The following is a 14,967-nucleotide window of genomic DNA, read 5'->3' as shown; positions in this document are numbered from 1 at the left end:
TGCTTTAGTGCACAGAATTTATAGCATCTTATTTTTGGGTCTTCTGAGTTCTTTGTTATATTTCCAATAAATGAAAGTCCTCATTGGATAAATCATGTCCAGATACATGAGACAGTATTACATTAAGAGCTTTTGAAAAAAAAATTAAATATGACTTTTTTTTTTTTTTTTTTTTTTCTGAGACAGAGTTTCGCTCTTGCTGCCCAGGCAATGGCTCAATCTCAGCTCTTTGCAACCTCTGCCTCTCAGGTTCAAGCAATTCTCCTGCTTCAGCTTCTTGAGTAGCTGGGATTACAGGCATGCACCACCATGCCTGGTTAATTTTGTATTTTTAGTAGAGACAGGGTTTCACCAGGTAGGCCAGGCTGGTCTAGAATTCCTGACCTCAGGTGATCTACCCGCCTTATCCTCCCACTGTGCTGGGAATACAGGCATGAGCCATGGCACCCATCCAAATATGATTCTTAAGTATACTTTTACATAAAAGATAAGAATTCAAGAAGAATTTTTCAAGTATTCAGAGTGAATTATTCCTTAATGAAAACTTTTGCTTCCAAACACATTTCCATTTGATATAACAACAAAATGACAGTGCATACTAAAAAACAATTTACCTATAACTACATCATGACCATCCACCAAGCCAGCAGAGAAGAGCTCCTGAGATACACCATCTGCTGTATCTGTCCAAATGTGAAATGAATATGTATTAGTAACTGTAACATAAAAACAACCCAGTACAATGTAAAATATGTATTTCATTTACTAAAATCACCCATGAGTTTTAATTCAACAATTCAGACTCTATCAGGAGAAAATCAGAAGCAACATGAAATACATTTTGCCACGTGCCATTTGCATCTTGCTATTTATTTAACAGAAGTTATACAAAATTATTTTTTTCCACTTTTGGTGAACTAAAAAACTTGTGCCCTTTGGCTACTATCTGAATTAATCTTCAAATGCACCTTCAGAAGTTATAGCCGTTCCTTATGACACTGCTTTTCTTTCCTGCCACGGTTAATCCCACCCACCATCATCAATCCTTTTCTATTATTAGAAGTTACTGAGTGAATTTATGGGAAAGGTTGAATGGGTAGCATCTGATACAACCTTATATCTGGTACAAATAGTCTATGAGCTTGTTGGACTATTAAGATGAGCTATTTAAAGGTATGCTATTAAGAAACTCCTTTAACATGACATTGATCATCTGATAGCAACAGATTCATTGTCTTAGAAAAATGTGGTTGAATAAAATAACATACTTTCTCAATGATAAGTGACAGGAATTGGCAATCTCCTAAGGATGGGACTAAAGAGGCTTCGGCAAGTGAATACAGCTGGAATTACTCAATTGAAAGGTTACGAATGAACATGATAACACTGTAATCTACTTGAAGGCTTTGTAAGGAGAAACTGACAAATAGCAATGTGCTCAGAAGAACTGTTAGAAACCCCCATGATTTCACAGGGGAGCTGACTTGGTCCCCAGGGCCTTCGGATATTCTCACAAATATCCAGAACTGTAGCTTGACAAGAAGAAACTGGTTCAGCAGGCTGTAATACTCTGGGTGGGGGTTTGACAGAAATGTCTTCCGAAGTCAAGGGGCACCTGAAAGTACAGCTGCTAAATCAAACCAGCATCTACATGGAATTGCGGTTTATGACACCAAAAGCTGCCCTAAACATGAACTGTGTCTCCTTACTTCATCTGTGCTTCAGATGTGGTGACTAGGTAAGTGGGATGGTGTGTGTGTGTGTGTGTGTGTGTGTGTGTGTGTGTATGTGTGTGTGTATATGTGTTTCCATGTGTGCATGTACATGTGAGTGTGCAGCTGGAGGTACATTTGTCTTTCAGAACTCTTGGGGTTTAAAAAGCTTGCCCAGTGTCTGACACATAGCAAATACTCAATAAATGGTAACTGTGATGATGGTGCAGCAGGCAAAGCTCATTTGAAACACAACTTACACTTTATACTTCCAGAGAAACTGTGGTATTCTGCCATTTTACTGATTCCACTTCATAATGAAGCCATAATGAAATGGAATAAAATGAAGTAAACGGCAAAGAAATACATAGGAATCTTACTAAAGTTCCATATAAGATGAGCTTGTTTTAGGCTTTGTCCTTGTTGTCAGCAGTACAACACACACCTTGGCCCAGCACGGTGGCTCACATCTGTAATTCCAGTACTTTAGGAGTCCAAGGTGAGATGACTGCTTGAGCCCAGGAGTTAAGACACCAGCCTGGGCAACACAGGAGACTCTGTCTCCACAAAGGGTAAAAAATTAGCTGGGCATGGTAGCATGTACCTGTGGTCTCAGCTACTTGGAAGGCTGACTGGGAGGATCACTTGAGCCTAGGAGGTCAAGGCTGTAGTGAGCTGTGATCGTGACACTCCAGCCAGGATGACAGAGTGAAACCCTGTCTATTTGAAAAAAAAAAGAAAAAGAAAAGAAAAAAAACAAAAACCACATTATAAAGTCTTTTCATGATAAAATGATCCCATAATCATGGAAGTTAGGATAGCATAATGAGAGGCTCTACTCTGAATATGATTTAGCTTTCTGAAGCAGCTAGAACATTTAGCCTCATAATCTGCATCTTCTTGGATGTTACCCAAATCTTCAGGAAAATAAGTGTATTGAATTAAAGAGCCTAACACCTAGTAGGCATTAGGCAGACAGCAGGCAGTCATATGCTATATTTCTACTGATTGATCATCTGCTGAAGCATTTGGATGTGTTACCCATCATTTCTAAAATATCAATAAGATCTTAGATTTAAGTAAGTAGCTATAATCACAGAATGTAGCCAAAAATGAAAAAATCAAAGTCGCATTGAGCAATAGCACTAAAACAGTACCAAAATGATTGACATTCCCAAATGATTCAAGCATATAGCATGTCCTACTGTTTTCAGGACTCCTGGGCACCAAATGAGTCACTCCAAAATGGGAAACAGGTACTGCTGGCTGGTCCAAATGGGAAATATTCCGTAACTGTGTGTGTGCCATTAGGCAGTCATTTTGTATGCATGTAGGTAAGATACCAGTAATAGTTTAGAACAGAAATGTGAAATAACTATTACATGTTTCATTAGTAATCTATTTTTCTTTAAGCTGTTTAACATCCCTGGTGTCTAAACAGGATATTCATGTATTAATATCTATGTGGTTTCCATAGCATATGGGGCATACTAAACACAAAGGGCTTATCCTCAAATGAGGAAAGAGAATATTTTATGTGTTTGTTATACATTTTATGCCATATATACTTATTCATGTGTATATACAGCACAAGCATAATGCATGTGGGCTGCACACACATTTACTGCAAGCAAAGTCTGGAAAACAGACAGCATCAATAGTCAAGAGGTGCAGTGATATATGCACAGTGCTTCTGTTAATAATGGGCCTGTGCCCTGCCGCCTAGTGAAGGCCAGCTGTCATTAGGCAGACAATGCTATAGGCAACAGAAGCAGGAACTGATAATCTAAATGTTGCACAGGCAGCTGCCAAAGCCGGTGCAAATGGCCCAGTAATGCTGAGAGGGCCACATTACCCAAAAAAGTCCTGAGCTCATATTCACTTCTTTGTTACCTCTTAAAATTAAAATTGATTTTCATTGCCATAGTCAATTTCAAACAATCAGATAAAAAGAAACAACCTTAAAATAAGAATCTGTTCTTTCTACTTACTGTACCTGAAACATTTATTATATATTTACTGGATTTCATCACAGCATAGCCTGGTCAATATTTTTATATTATGACAAAACAGATAGCTTTTTGACAATACTACTTGGTGCTGTACAATTTCATAAACCAACTCTAAATTGTCAAAGACGGATATCCCCAGAAAGAAACAAACATCAATTAGCAAATCCATTAGGGCCTTATGTTCGTTCGTTCATTCATTCATTCATTCATTCATTGAGGCCTCAAGTTGATTTATTTATTTATTGAGACACAGTCTTGTTCTGTTGCATGAGCTGGAGTGCAGTGGCACAATCTTGGCTCACTGTACCCTCTACCTTCCAGGTTCAAGTGATTCTTTTGACTCAGCTTCCCAAGTAGCTGGGACTACAGCCATGTGCCGCTATCTCCAGCTAGTTTTTGTATTTTTAGTAGAGATGGAGTTTCAACCTGCCGGCCAGGCTGGTCTCAAACTCCTGGCCTCAAGTGATCCCCCTGCCTCAGCCTCCCAAAGTACTGGGATTATAGGTGTGAGCCACCATGTCTGGCCTGTATATTTATTTTTAAAAGACATCTCATATTTTAGTTTAACTCAAATATTCCATGAATCCTGACATCTTTGCATTTACAGAATACTAACAATCAGAGACTGGTGAGCCTATGGTCAAGTATTGCCAAGGAATATTTTGTTTGGCAGGTGGCCTTTGTAAAACAGAAAAGCAGAACTGAACATGAGTGAATTTAGATAGGAAATCCTCCAGTTTCCCCAAGTGCTCGCCATTCACTTTAGCTTCTGTGGACAACTGAGTTCGTGTCTTCCAATAACTGCAGGTGGGTCAGAGTTTACTGATGGGCCAGCTACCAAGCTAGAAAGTTCTTGTACTTCAGAGTTTTCAAAATTTTAGTAAACAGGCCCCAATAGAAGCTTCATGTAATCTGTACTGAGATCACAAAAGCAAAATATGTTACCTTTTTGTATGATCCCATTGTTTGCTGCTCAACCCTCATTAGGACTGTTGTATGCTTCTCATTACATTCATCGTCATTTCCTTTAGGGATTGCGTTGCCATAGTAATACTTATTTTCATGGTAGAGCTAATAAATCTAATATATTTGTATGTATATTGTGCTGCATATGTCACTGAGATTCATGTAGTCAGTAGTGGTTTGATCTGGAATCCTTAGGAATACCAAAAATCCTTCCTTCCCTCTATCTCTCCTTTCTTCCTTCATTTTTAAACAAAGCAGTTTTACATAGCAAATTATAACCACATGCTTGTAATCAATTTCTGCAATGCTCTTTGAGCCAATAAAATAATAACTTCGATTAAAACTTACCTCTTCCTGGAGTAAACTCAAATCGTATGTCATTAAGTTCCTTTCTGGAGTTTCTGAAATACATAACATACAATACATTAAAGTCTGGGAAAGCAGAGTTTAATTGAACTATATGTATTCAGATTTTTACAAGATGCTACTAACATGTGAATAACATTTTACAGTTTGAGGTAACCTCCAAATATTTTGTTAACTGCAAAAGATAGTTATGACAATAATAATTTGTTTAATTTGATTTAATTTGAAGAGATTTAATTTGATTGAATTTACCTTATATAAACATGCTTATATCACAAAATTCCAAAAACAAAATGCTCATTTTATAAAATCTGCACTAAACAGAAAACCTTAAATATAATTTCATAATTAAAAATTTCAGAAGCCTTTAGTCTAAAATAAATGGTATCCACTGCATTTTCCATTTTTTCTTGAAAAATAGCATTTTATTAAATTATTTTTATGGGTGAAACAAACAAGAAAGATGGTCTCAGTGACAGAATTCAAGAAGTACTACACATTGAATAATGCAGCAAAACACCAAGAACAAGAGACGCATTTGTCAGTTTAAAATTTTATCTAAATTTAGAAGTTTTATGTATTCAGTAGTCAATTTGCAACATTTTGCCCGCTGAATATGTAAAACTTTTAGTAAATGTAAAGGCTTATATAAAACCAAAAAATATATATGTATATGCAATTTAAAAATTAAATTGCACTGGGGAGATATGAAATATATAAATATCTGAGACGTAAGTTTTTCATTCACATTAATTTTAAGAAATGATAATAAGGGACAGTGAGCTATAATTAGACTAGTTTTAAATTCTTGTAAGAACACTAAAATATTGTATCTCTCAACAGATGCTAGAATTAAGGTTAATAAAAACATTTTAAGAAATTAGAATAGAAGCAGGTGTAGTGGCTCATCCCTGTACTCCCAGCACTTAGGGAGGCTAAGGCGGGTGGATCACTTGAGGTTAGGAGTTCTAGACCAGCCTGGCCAACATGGTAAAACCCCATCTCTACTAAAAATACAAAAATCAGCCAGGAGTGGTGGTGGGTGCCTATAATCTCAGCTACTCAAGAGGCTAAGGAAGGAGAATTGTTGGAACCTGGGAGGCAGAGGTTGCAGTGAGCCAAAATCACACCACTGCACTGCAGCCTGGGTGACAGAGTGAGACTCTGTCTCATTAAAAACAAACAAACAAACAATTTCCCATAGGAAGCATGAACTAATATTAGCGCGGCCACTGAAAGTGTCTAAGACAGAGTCAGAGATGGCCTGAATACCCATTCCCGAACATCCTCCTGAGGCGCCAGGAAATTGAGCATTCACACTCTAAAGCTCTGTGTAAAACCTCCTGGTCTCTGTGAACTGTGCCCAAACCACAATGAAGTCAGTCTCTGGGCCCTTTTTGGTCCACAGCCTGATCTTGGTTCTTTATGTCCTACCACATCCTACCACACTAAGAGCAAGGAGGCCCACAAGGACGCACAGGGCCTGGCACCCACTGAAAGAATGCCCTTTTCCTCAGCCAGCCCAAGTCTCACACCTTTCCATAAGCAAAACGGGGAGAAATAAAGGGCCAAAAACTCGAGACGTGCCTAAACCCATGCCCAGACACGAGAGCCTTGGACCTGAACTTTGCATCTCAGGTGGGAAACTTGTGTTTCCTTGACTTTATCACTACTCCCCTCAGGGCTAAAATGGGACCAGGGACTGCAGCAGTTCCTGTAGCTGTGCTTCTTTTAGGACCTGTGGAAATCCACTGTGAAAACTGTGGATCCTCACCCTAAAAGAAAGTAGATACAGCAGTCCCCTTTGATCCGTGATTTCACGTTCCATGGTTTCAGCTGCCCATGTCAGTACAACATCTTTTGAGAGAGGGGCCACATTCACATATCCTTTGTTATACTGTATTACTGTAAGTTCTATTTTATTACTAGTTCTTGTTGTTAATCTCTTACTGTGCCTAATTTATAAATTAAGCTTTATCATAAGTATGTATGTATAGCGAAAAATATAGTGCATAAAGGGCTCAGGACTATCTTTGGTTTCAGATATCCATAGCAGTTTCGAAACATGCCGTTGCAAAGATATGGAGGGACTACCACACGTAACCTATGCACAAAACTGTAGATAACTACAGAGGATTCAGAAGTCATCTTGGACCCTAGACTAAAGAACCGTGCCCTCGTGTCTGTGGTGGGAGGAGGGTTTGCGTGCTGCATTGTTTCAACAGCTAAAATTTCTTCTCTTTTTTCTTTTCTCTCTCTTTTTTTCTTTCTCTTTCCCTTTTTTCTTTTCTCTCTCTTTTCTCTTTTTCTTTCTCTTTTCCTTTCTTTTCCTTTCCTCTCCCTCCTTCCTTCTTTTTCTCTTTCTCTTTCTTTCTTCTCTTTCTTCTCTCTCTCTTTTCTCCTTTCTCCCTTTCTTTGTTTCGAGGTAGAGTCTTGCTCTGTCACCTGCCACCCAGGTTACAGTGCAGAGGCAAAATCTTGCCTGACTGCAACCTCTGCCTCCTGAGTTCAAGCAATTTTCCTGCCTCAGCTTCCCAAGCAGCTGGGACTACAGGCCTGTGCCACCACACCCAGCTAATTCTTTGTATTTTTAGTACAGATGGGGTTTTACCAGGTTGGCAAGGCTGGTCTTCAACTCCTGACCTCAAGTGATCTGCCTGCCTCAGCCCCCCAAAGTTCTGGGATTACAGGCATAAGCCACCACACCTGGCAAAGTTTCTTAATAAACTACCAATGTCCCCACTACACATTTACATAGTGCTTCCATATATGTCAGCAGTTCTCAAACTTTTTGGTCTTAGGATCCTTTTAGGTTCGTAAGAACTACTGAGGACCTCTAAAGAGTTTTTGTTTTTGTGGACTATATCTATTGAAATTTACTGTATTAGAAATTAAAACGGATAATTTTTTTAAAAATATGAATTTATTTGAAAATGACAACAACCCATTATATGTTAGTATAATTTTTTATGAAAAATTACTTTCCTCTTCAAGATAAAAACAACTCAGTGAAAATGAGTCCATTGCTTCACATTTTTATAAACCTCTATAATATCTGGCTTAGGATAGCTAGAATATTAAAATTGTTTCTGCAATCTGTTGCAATATCAAGTATCATAGAGACAGCCATTGAAAAATTACACTGAACATGTTTAAAGAGTGAAAAAGGCAAGTAATTTCTTGATATTATTAATAAAAATGGTTTTGACCTCATGGGCTCCCTGAAGGGGTCTCAAGGACTCCCAGGGTCACTGGACTACATTTTAAGTAACACTAATATATAAATGTACACATATACATATGTATGTACAGGTTATATATATATGTGTGCGTGTGTGTGTGTGTGTGTGTGTATATATATATATATATATATATATATAAATCTCATTTAATTCCAATAATTAACCTTTGAGATATATAAAGAGGTATTATTTGTTTTCCATTTTGTATGACTATGTTCACTGGCTTCCCCAAGTTTAGAAATTTAATGAATGGCTGAGGGAAGGCCAATAATTCCATACTGGAGCTACCAAATACAAATGGAAATGCTCAATTCCTTTAACTTTTAAGAGAAAGCAGTATTATTCCCCAAGATTTTGCATGTTACCATAAAACAGTTGCCAAGCATTCATTTCCTTAATAGTCTTGGTTTTCTGTGCCGTATATAAGCAATGATTCACTTCAAACTAAAGTAGTCCAATAAGAAAACAACCACGAGGAAAGCAAGTATTTATAATGTGTTTAGTAATAAAGTGACAGGATGAAACACTCAGGAATTTGGTTTGATATTAATTTGTGTTACTGTTCATTTCCTCTCTTTCTTTCCATCGGTCTTATTTAAATAAATTTATTCTAGTGAGGTCATGAGAAGACAGGTGTAGGAATTGTACCCAGAATATCATTATGCACATCCTGATGCTTGAGATATTAATAACACAAAAGTCATATCCAACACCCATAATCTCTGTCTATATCAACTGCGGTTCAAGTTATGGAGGCTGGGCAGTCAAGTCATTCTTTTATGACTCTGAACCTAAAATACTCGCCTTTGAAAAGATCATAGTGATTGATTGTGAGTAGTAGACTTGTCTCATCAAGATGAAATATGGTTGGAAAAATGCCTAATTGGAGCAAACTACTGAAGGTCATCCTTTTATAAAGAATTAATCTTTTCAGACTCATACTTAACACCTTTAATTGAAAGTACATTTACTTTAATTGATATGGCATAGGACACTCTTGATTTCAGGGAAGCTGAAAATAGGTATGATTTAAGGCCAGAAACTAAGTCTGTGCAACTTTATAGAGGAAATGATAAAAATTTGAGAGTAACAGTTTCAACACCCAGACTGCCTTTGATAATTCTTATTAAAAATCCTTTTAATCCTGAAATAAAAATTCTTAAATTTGGTAAGGTATAGTCCCTTATAGCTCGCTGCACTGAAAATGCAAATGGATACAGAACTCAGGCAGGGCATTTTTTTTTTTTAAGTAGGCGATGCAATCATATGGCCTAAAAATTAAAAGGGACAATAGGGGATTAAATAGTCTGTGAAAATTGGCCCTCTCACTCCTGTCACCCAACTACCTGGTTGCCCTTCCAGGGGCAATCAGTGTTTTATCAATTTGGTGCATACTTCGTGGGATGTTTTATTTTATGCATGTACTGACAAATATACATATATATTGAATACAAATGACAGCATATTATATCCATTGTTTTGTACCTAGCCTCTCTTTTAATATAATACCATCTTGGAATTTCTCTGTATTAATTTGTAGAGTTTTCTCATTCTTTTCTTTATAACTACATAGTTTCCTTTGGGATGCTATAGTCTTTTTTTAACCAGTTCCCATTCTACGAACAGACTGTTTCCAATTTTTCACTATTATAAACAGTGCTTCAATAAATAACCTTGTTTGTATGCCATTTGGAATATATATGGGTATAAAAACAAATGTCTAGAAGTGAATTGCCTTGTCAAAGGATATATGCATTTGTAATTTGACAGATACTGTGAAATTCCTCTTCATTTAAGTTGTACCCATTTCTATTCTTACCCACCATTTGTAAGCACCATTGCAGGAATTTTGAATAAATCAGAGTGTATTAATAACCAGGGAGATGTGGGGACTGTGCCAGCTGGAAAGCTTCTTCCCCACCTAAAGGGGACAACCACTATTCAGTGCCTGCAGGTTATGGCCAGACAGGTTGTACTCAGTGTTGCTCAATATTCAGATTTGTCAAAGAAAAAAGAAATTTGAAAGTTTATCTGACACTCCATAGTTTTCATTGTTGATACTTAATTTTAAAATGTTCACACTAATGTGTAGACCAGATTCAGTCTACTACCATTCACTAGTGAAGTCAAATATAAAATATAACTTCTGCTGACGGTAATACACAAACCTATTTCTGGGGATGAAGTTTTCTGAAATGGTAGATTTCAAAGTTCTTTTTAAGGATCTACTAAAAAGAGTCATATAAATGATACACTGACCCACAGACTGAAGGCATGGGAGAAATTAATCATGGGAAAGAAAAATAAAGCCATTGGAACCTAACTAAAAGAAAACACAATTCATAAACTTACAAACGTGATATTCATTTTTTTTCCCGTTTTTGTATTTTTTTAGAGACAAGGTCTCACTCGGTTGCCCAGGTAGTACAGTGGCACACTTACTGCTCACTGCAGCCTTGAACTCTTGGGCTCAGGCAATCCTCCTTCATCAGCCACCTGAGTAGCTTGAACTATGGGTATGTGCCACCATACTCAGCTAATTTTTAAATTTTTTGTAGAGACAAGGGTCTCGCTAAGTTGCCAAGACTGGTGTTAAACTCTGGGCTCAAGTGATCTCCCTACCTCAGCATCCCAAAGTGCTGGGATTACGGGTGTGAGCTATCATTCCCAGCCTGATTTTTAAAAAAATGTTTAGTGATTGATGTTCAGTACTGACAATTTTTTTTTTTTTTTTTTTTTTTGCTATGTCCATTCAACATGAGTAGCTCAGAGATACAGACTGGCAGGCCTCGAGTTTTTCTCCTTGTTCTGTCAATTCATCTTCAAGTAACACAATGAACAATTCAACGAGGCAGCTGGCTAAGAGGCTGGTGATGCAGAACACGAGTCAATACCTATCATCCCTTCCCGGTGGTGGAGGTGCAGAAGGCAGGTGCGACTGAAGTATATATTTTACAGGATGTAGCTTTTATCTGCACCTCTTAATGTACCGTGTCAGGACAATCTGACAGAGTTATTGCTCCTGGAGGGCTCCAAAGCCAAAATGCCGGCTCAGAACTATCTGCATTCTTCAGCCTCACATTACTGTCTCTTAGCCCATGCCAGCAACAGTATGAGGGCACTCACACTCTAAGACCCAGATGTGATTAAAGTGGTAGAAATCCAAAGACCCCTCATTGTCCACGAGCATCAGAAACAGTAACTGTCACTGGCATTGTGTACCCTCCACCGCAGGGATGCTCTCACATGAGGATGAAAGGCAACTATTTCTGCAAGCTTTGAGGCTGGCAACACCACCAAGGGTCTCTGTAAGGGTGGCAGGGACAGCGGTTCCCAGATACCCAGGAGCAGCTGCTCTTTCCTAAGCAGCGGAGGATTTCTCAGACAACAGCCCTCTTCTTCTGCACTTTCCCCTCAATTTCCAGGTGAAGGTGCGGCTGTTAGCATCCAGGGAATTCCAAAGGGATTCCCACACACTCACCTCCTAGACTATCTCCAGCTGTCAGGAGTAGGATGGAGGCCTTAGAAACAGGCTGAGCCAGGAATCGGTCAGGGCATCATTTCCATTTTTTAATTTTTATTATACTTTAAGTTCTGGGGTGCATGTGCAGAACGTGCAGGTTTGTTACAGGTAAACACGTGCTATGGTGGTTTGCTGCAGCTGTTAGTTTAGCTCGCCTCTTGTTCTACTCTGGGCACCGAGCCAAAGTCCATCCCCCGAGTCTTAGGAGCAGAAACGGACTGTGGCTCCCATAGAGCTGGGCAGATACTTCTGCACCAGGAGGCCGCCTAGGCAGGATGAGGAGATAATGTGACCTGTGCAGATAGGGGTCTGAGTTCAAAACCACAAACTACTTATTTGCCCTTCTGTAACCTGTTTCCTCAACTGTGAGAGAAGGAAATAATAATTCATAGCTGCTGTGGTTTGAATGTCTCCCCCAAAAAGCATGTGTTGGAAACTTCACCTCTGATGCGACTGTGTAGGGAGGTAGGCCCTAATGGGAGGTGTTTAGGTCATGAGGGCTCCACCTTCACAAGTGGATTAATGTCAATTCTAAAAGTGCTTGAGGCTGTGAGTTTAATCTTTTGCTCTGTCTCAGCTTCTCTTTGCTCTTCTGCCATGGAACGACAGAGCAAGACCCTAAGATGGTACAACCCTTCAACCTTACACTTCCCAGCTTCCAGAACCAAGAGCCAATACATATCTGGTCATTATAAATTGCTCAGTCTATGGTATTTTGTTATAGCAGCACAGAATGGACTAAGACAACAGCATTTCCTATCTTCTTGGACACGCTTGATGTTTTACATATGCTCTCGCATTCCAAACTCAAAGCAACTCTTAAAGCAAGAACTGATCTTATCCTCTATTATTTTAGAGACAAGGAAACTGAGGCTTAGAAAGGATAAAGAATATCTCCAAAATCACAGTCCGAACAATGCAGCTGAACTGAAGCCGGAACTTTAAAACTGTTACTTGTTATCTTCACCAGTGCACATCCTTACTCCCTACTGGGTGCATAGATAGCACCTGCTGAATAGATGAATGAATGCAGAGCTTGTAAGTCTGGCTTTTAGGAAGTGCCTCTCCCTGGCTTCTGTGACACCACCTTCTTCCAGTCTCCTCCAGTTCCGCAGCTGCCCTTTCTCTGTGTGCCCCAAACACTCCTCTACCTCTGTATGGCTGTCTCTTCAATGCTCATGTTCCATCCTTCACTATTTCCCCTTCTCATTTTCTCCACTGATGATTAATTCCAATCCATAACTCAATCTCAGGCACTGCCCCATCTCTCAATGCAGCGTCTAAAAAGACACCAAAAGGCACAGCATCGCCAAAATGGAATGTATCACTTTTTCTCTCGGATGCATTTCCCTTCCTTGGCTCCTCATGACAGTAAATGATGGTGATGGTCCACTGTCAAGACCTGTGTGTTATACCTCTGTAAGAGTTCTCGTATCATCCATTTCTCTCATACTTCACTGCTACTGACCAAGGTCAGGCCACCATCATTCACCACAGATGAGAAGAAATGATTGAAAAAGAGTATTTCACACACACTCACATATACGCATGTATACACAGCTCTTGCTAAAGCTAAAGACATATACTAGAAGGAAAAGGGGCTGTAAAAGATTGAGGGAGCTGCTGTTCAGGGAATAATCCTTGGTGGACGAATGTGCAGCCCTGAGGGAAAACTGCTGTACTGAATAAGACATGAAAAGTGGAGCCAGTATGAGGATACGCTGAAGGAACCTACAACCGCAGGCCAGAAGCAAAAGAGCCACGAAGAGAAAGCTGCAGCTTCCTGTGGCCAAGCTGAAGGCTGCTCGGAAGCCATGTCCCTGCTCATCCCAGGGCCTTCCTATGGCAGAATCTTTGCGACAGGGCTAGAGATTCCACCGGGAATTGAAGACTGGTCAGCTGAGCCCTATCTGGAGTCAATCCACATAGCAGCAACAGCGTTCAGTAAGCCACTGTCCCCTCCAACATTCAGTTTCCTCTGCAGTAAAAAGGGGAAATAACACTTCCCTCACGGATTTAACGAGTGGGTGAAAACACTGTCTGAACCCTGTGCTACTGCTATAAGCCATTATTAGGCCTCATATTTTGAGGCACATAGAAATAGGGGAGAAAAGTCACAGTTCCAGTCCTTAAGGAGTTTATGATCTTTGCAGAATGATGGTCAGTCTATGTAAACTACAGGGAAAAATACAACGTAAGTTAAGTGCATAAAACATAGTAGTAGCAAAGGAAATCGTGAACTAATTCAGAGAAAGGTATATTTCCCTCTCTTGGCTCTCACTCTGATCCATCCTTCACACTCCTGTCAAATTAATCTTCCTCTGAGGTAAAGGTCCAATCACAGAATCATATAATTTTACAACTGAAAGAGGCCTTAGAGGTCACCTAATCCATTTCTCTGATTCCTTAGGTGAAGAAACTGAAGCCAAGGAGATTAAGTGGCTTGCTTAAGATAACACAGCTGGTTAATTCATGCCATTCTCCATAAATCATTATTGATCACCTACTAGGTACCAGGTCTGTGCCAGGAGCCATTAATGGCAGAAATGACTACAGAACCTGGGACTCAGGACCTCTAAACCACTGCTCTTTAATCTAGATTGGTGGCTCTCAAACTGCAGGCTGGGTGAGAGGAACTGCAATCTCTAAAAGGAAGGTTTTCCACCCAATTATACCCCTGCACCCAGTTAAGAATTGCTGCATGCAGTGACACACATTATAGGTGGGAAAGTGTTTTCCATGACTGATATGATAGCAGAAATTAAAATTTATATAATCAGCTCTGTAGCCAATATGACAGAATGTTACCATTTAACACATTCCAGGTCAGGCACAGTGGCTCACGCCTATAATCCCAGCACTTTGGGAGGCTGAGGAGGGAAGATCACTTGAGCCCAGGAGTTTGAGACCAGCATGGGACACATAGTGAGATGTGGTTTCTACACACACACACACACACACACACACACACACACACAAGCACAAAATTCTAGATGGTAGATACTTGTGTATTGATTACCCTTTGCACATTCCTGTATGTTGAAATGTTTTTTATAATTTTTGAAAGTATTACATGCTATAGGAAAAAAGAGCCACTAAGTTTGTTGAGATTGGAGGGTGGGTAAGGTAGGGAAAGGAAACAGTTG

The 14,967-nt window shown here is 39.3% G+C and overlaps 1 protein-coding gene across 1 annotated transcript in view; it reads right to left on the bottom strand.

Moving 5' to 3' along the window:
* STK39 (serine/threonine kinase 39) overlaps nt 1–14,967 on the bottom strand; it is a 315,215-nt gene that overhangs the window by 65,235 nt on the left and 235,013 nt on the right. The window contains exons 15-16 of the mRNA XM_039470095.2: nt 5,039–5,091; nt 615–683 (exon numbers count right to left, since the gene is read on the bottom strand). Coding sequence (XP_039326029.1) covers nt 615–683; nt 5,039–5,091 — 122 coding nt within the window. The remainder of the gene's footprint in view (nt 1–614; nt 684–5,038; nt 5,092–14,967) is intronic.

The sequence above is a fragment of the Saimiri boliviensis genome, chromosome 5, assembly GCF_048565385.1.
Source record: "Saimiri boliviensis isolate mSaiBol1 chromosome 5, mSaiBol1.pri, whole genome shotgun sequence".
Taxonomy (NCBI): domain Eukaryota; kingdom Metazoa; phylum Chordata; class Mammalia; order Primates; family Cebidae; genus Saimiri; species Saimiri boliviensis.
This window is presented reverse-complemented; position numbering and strand designations above follow the sequence as displayed.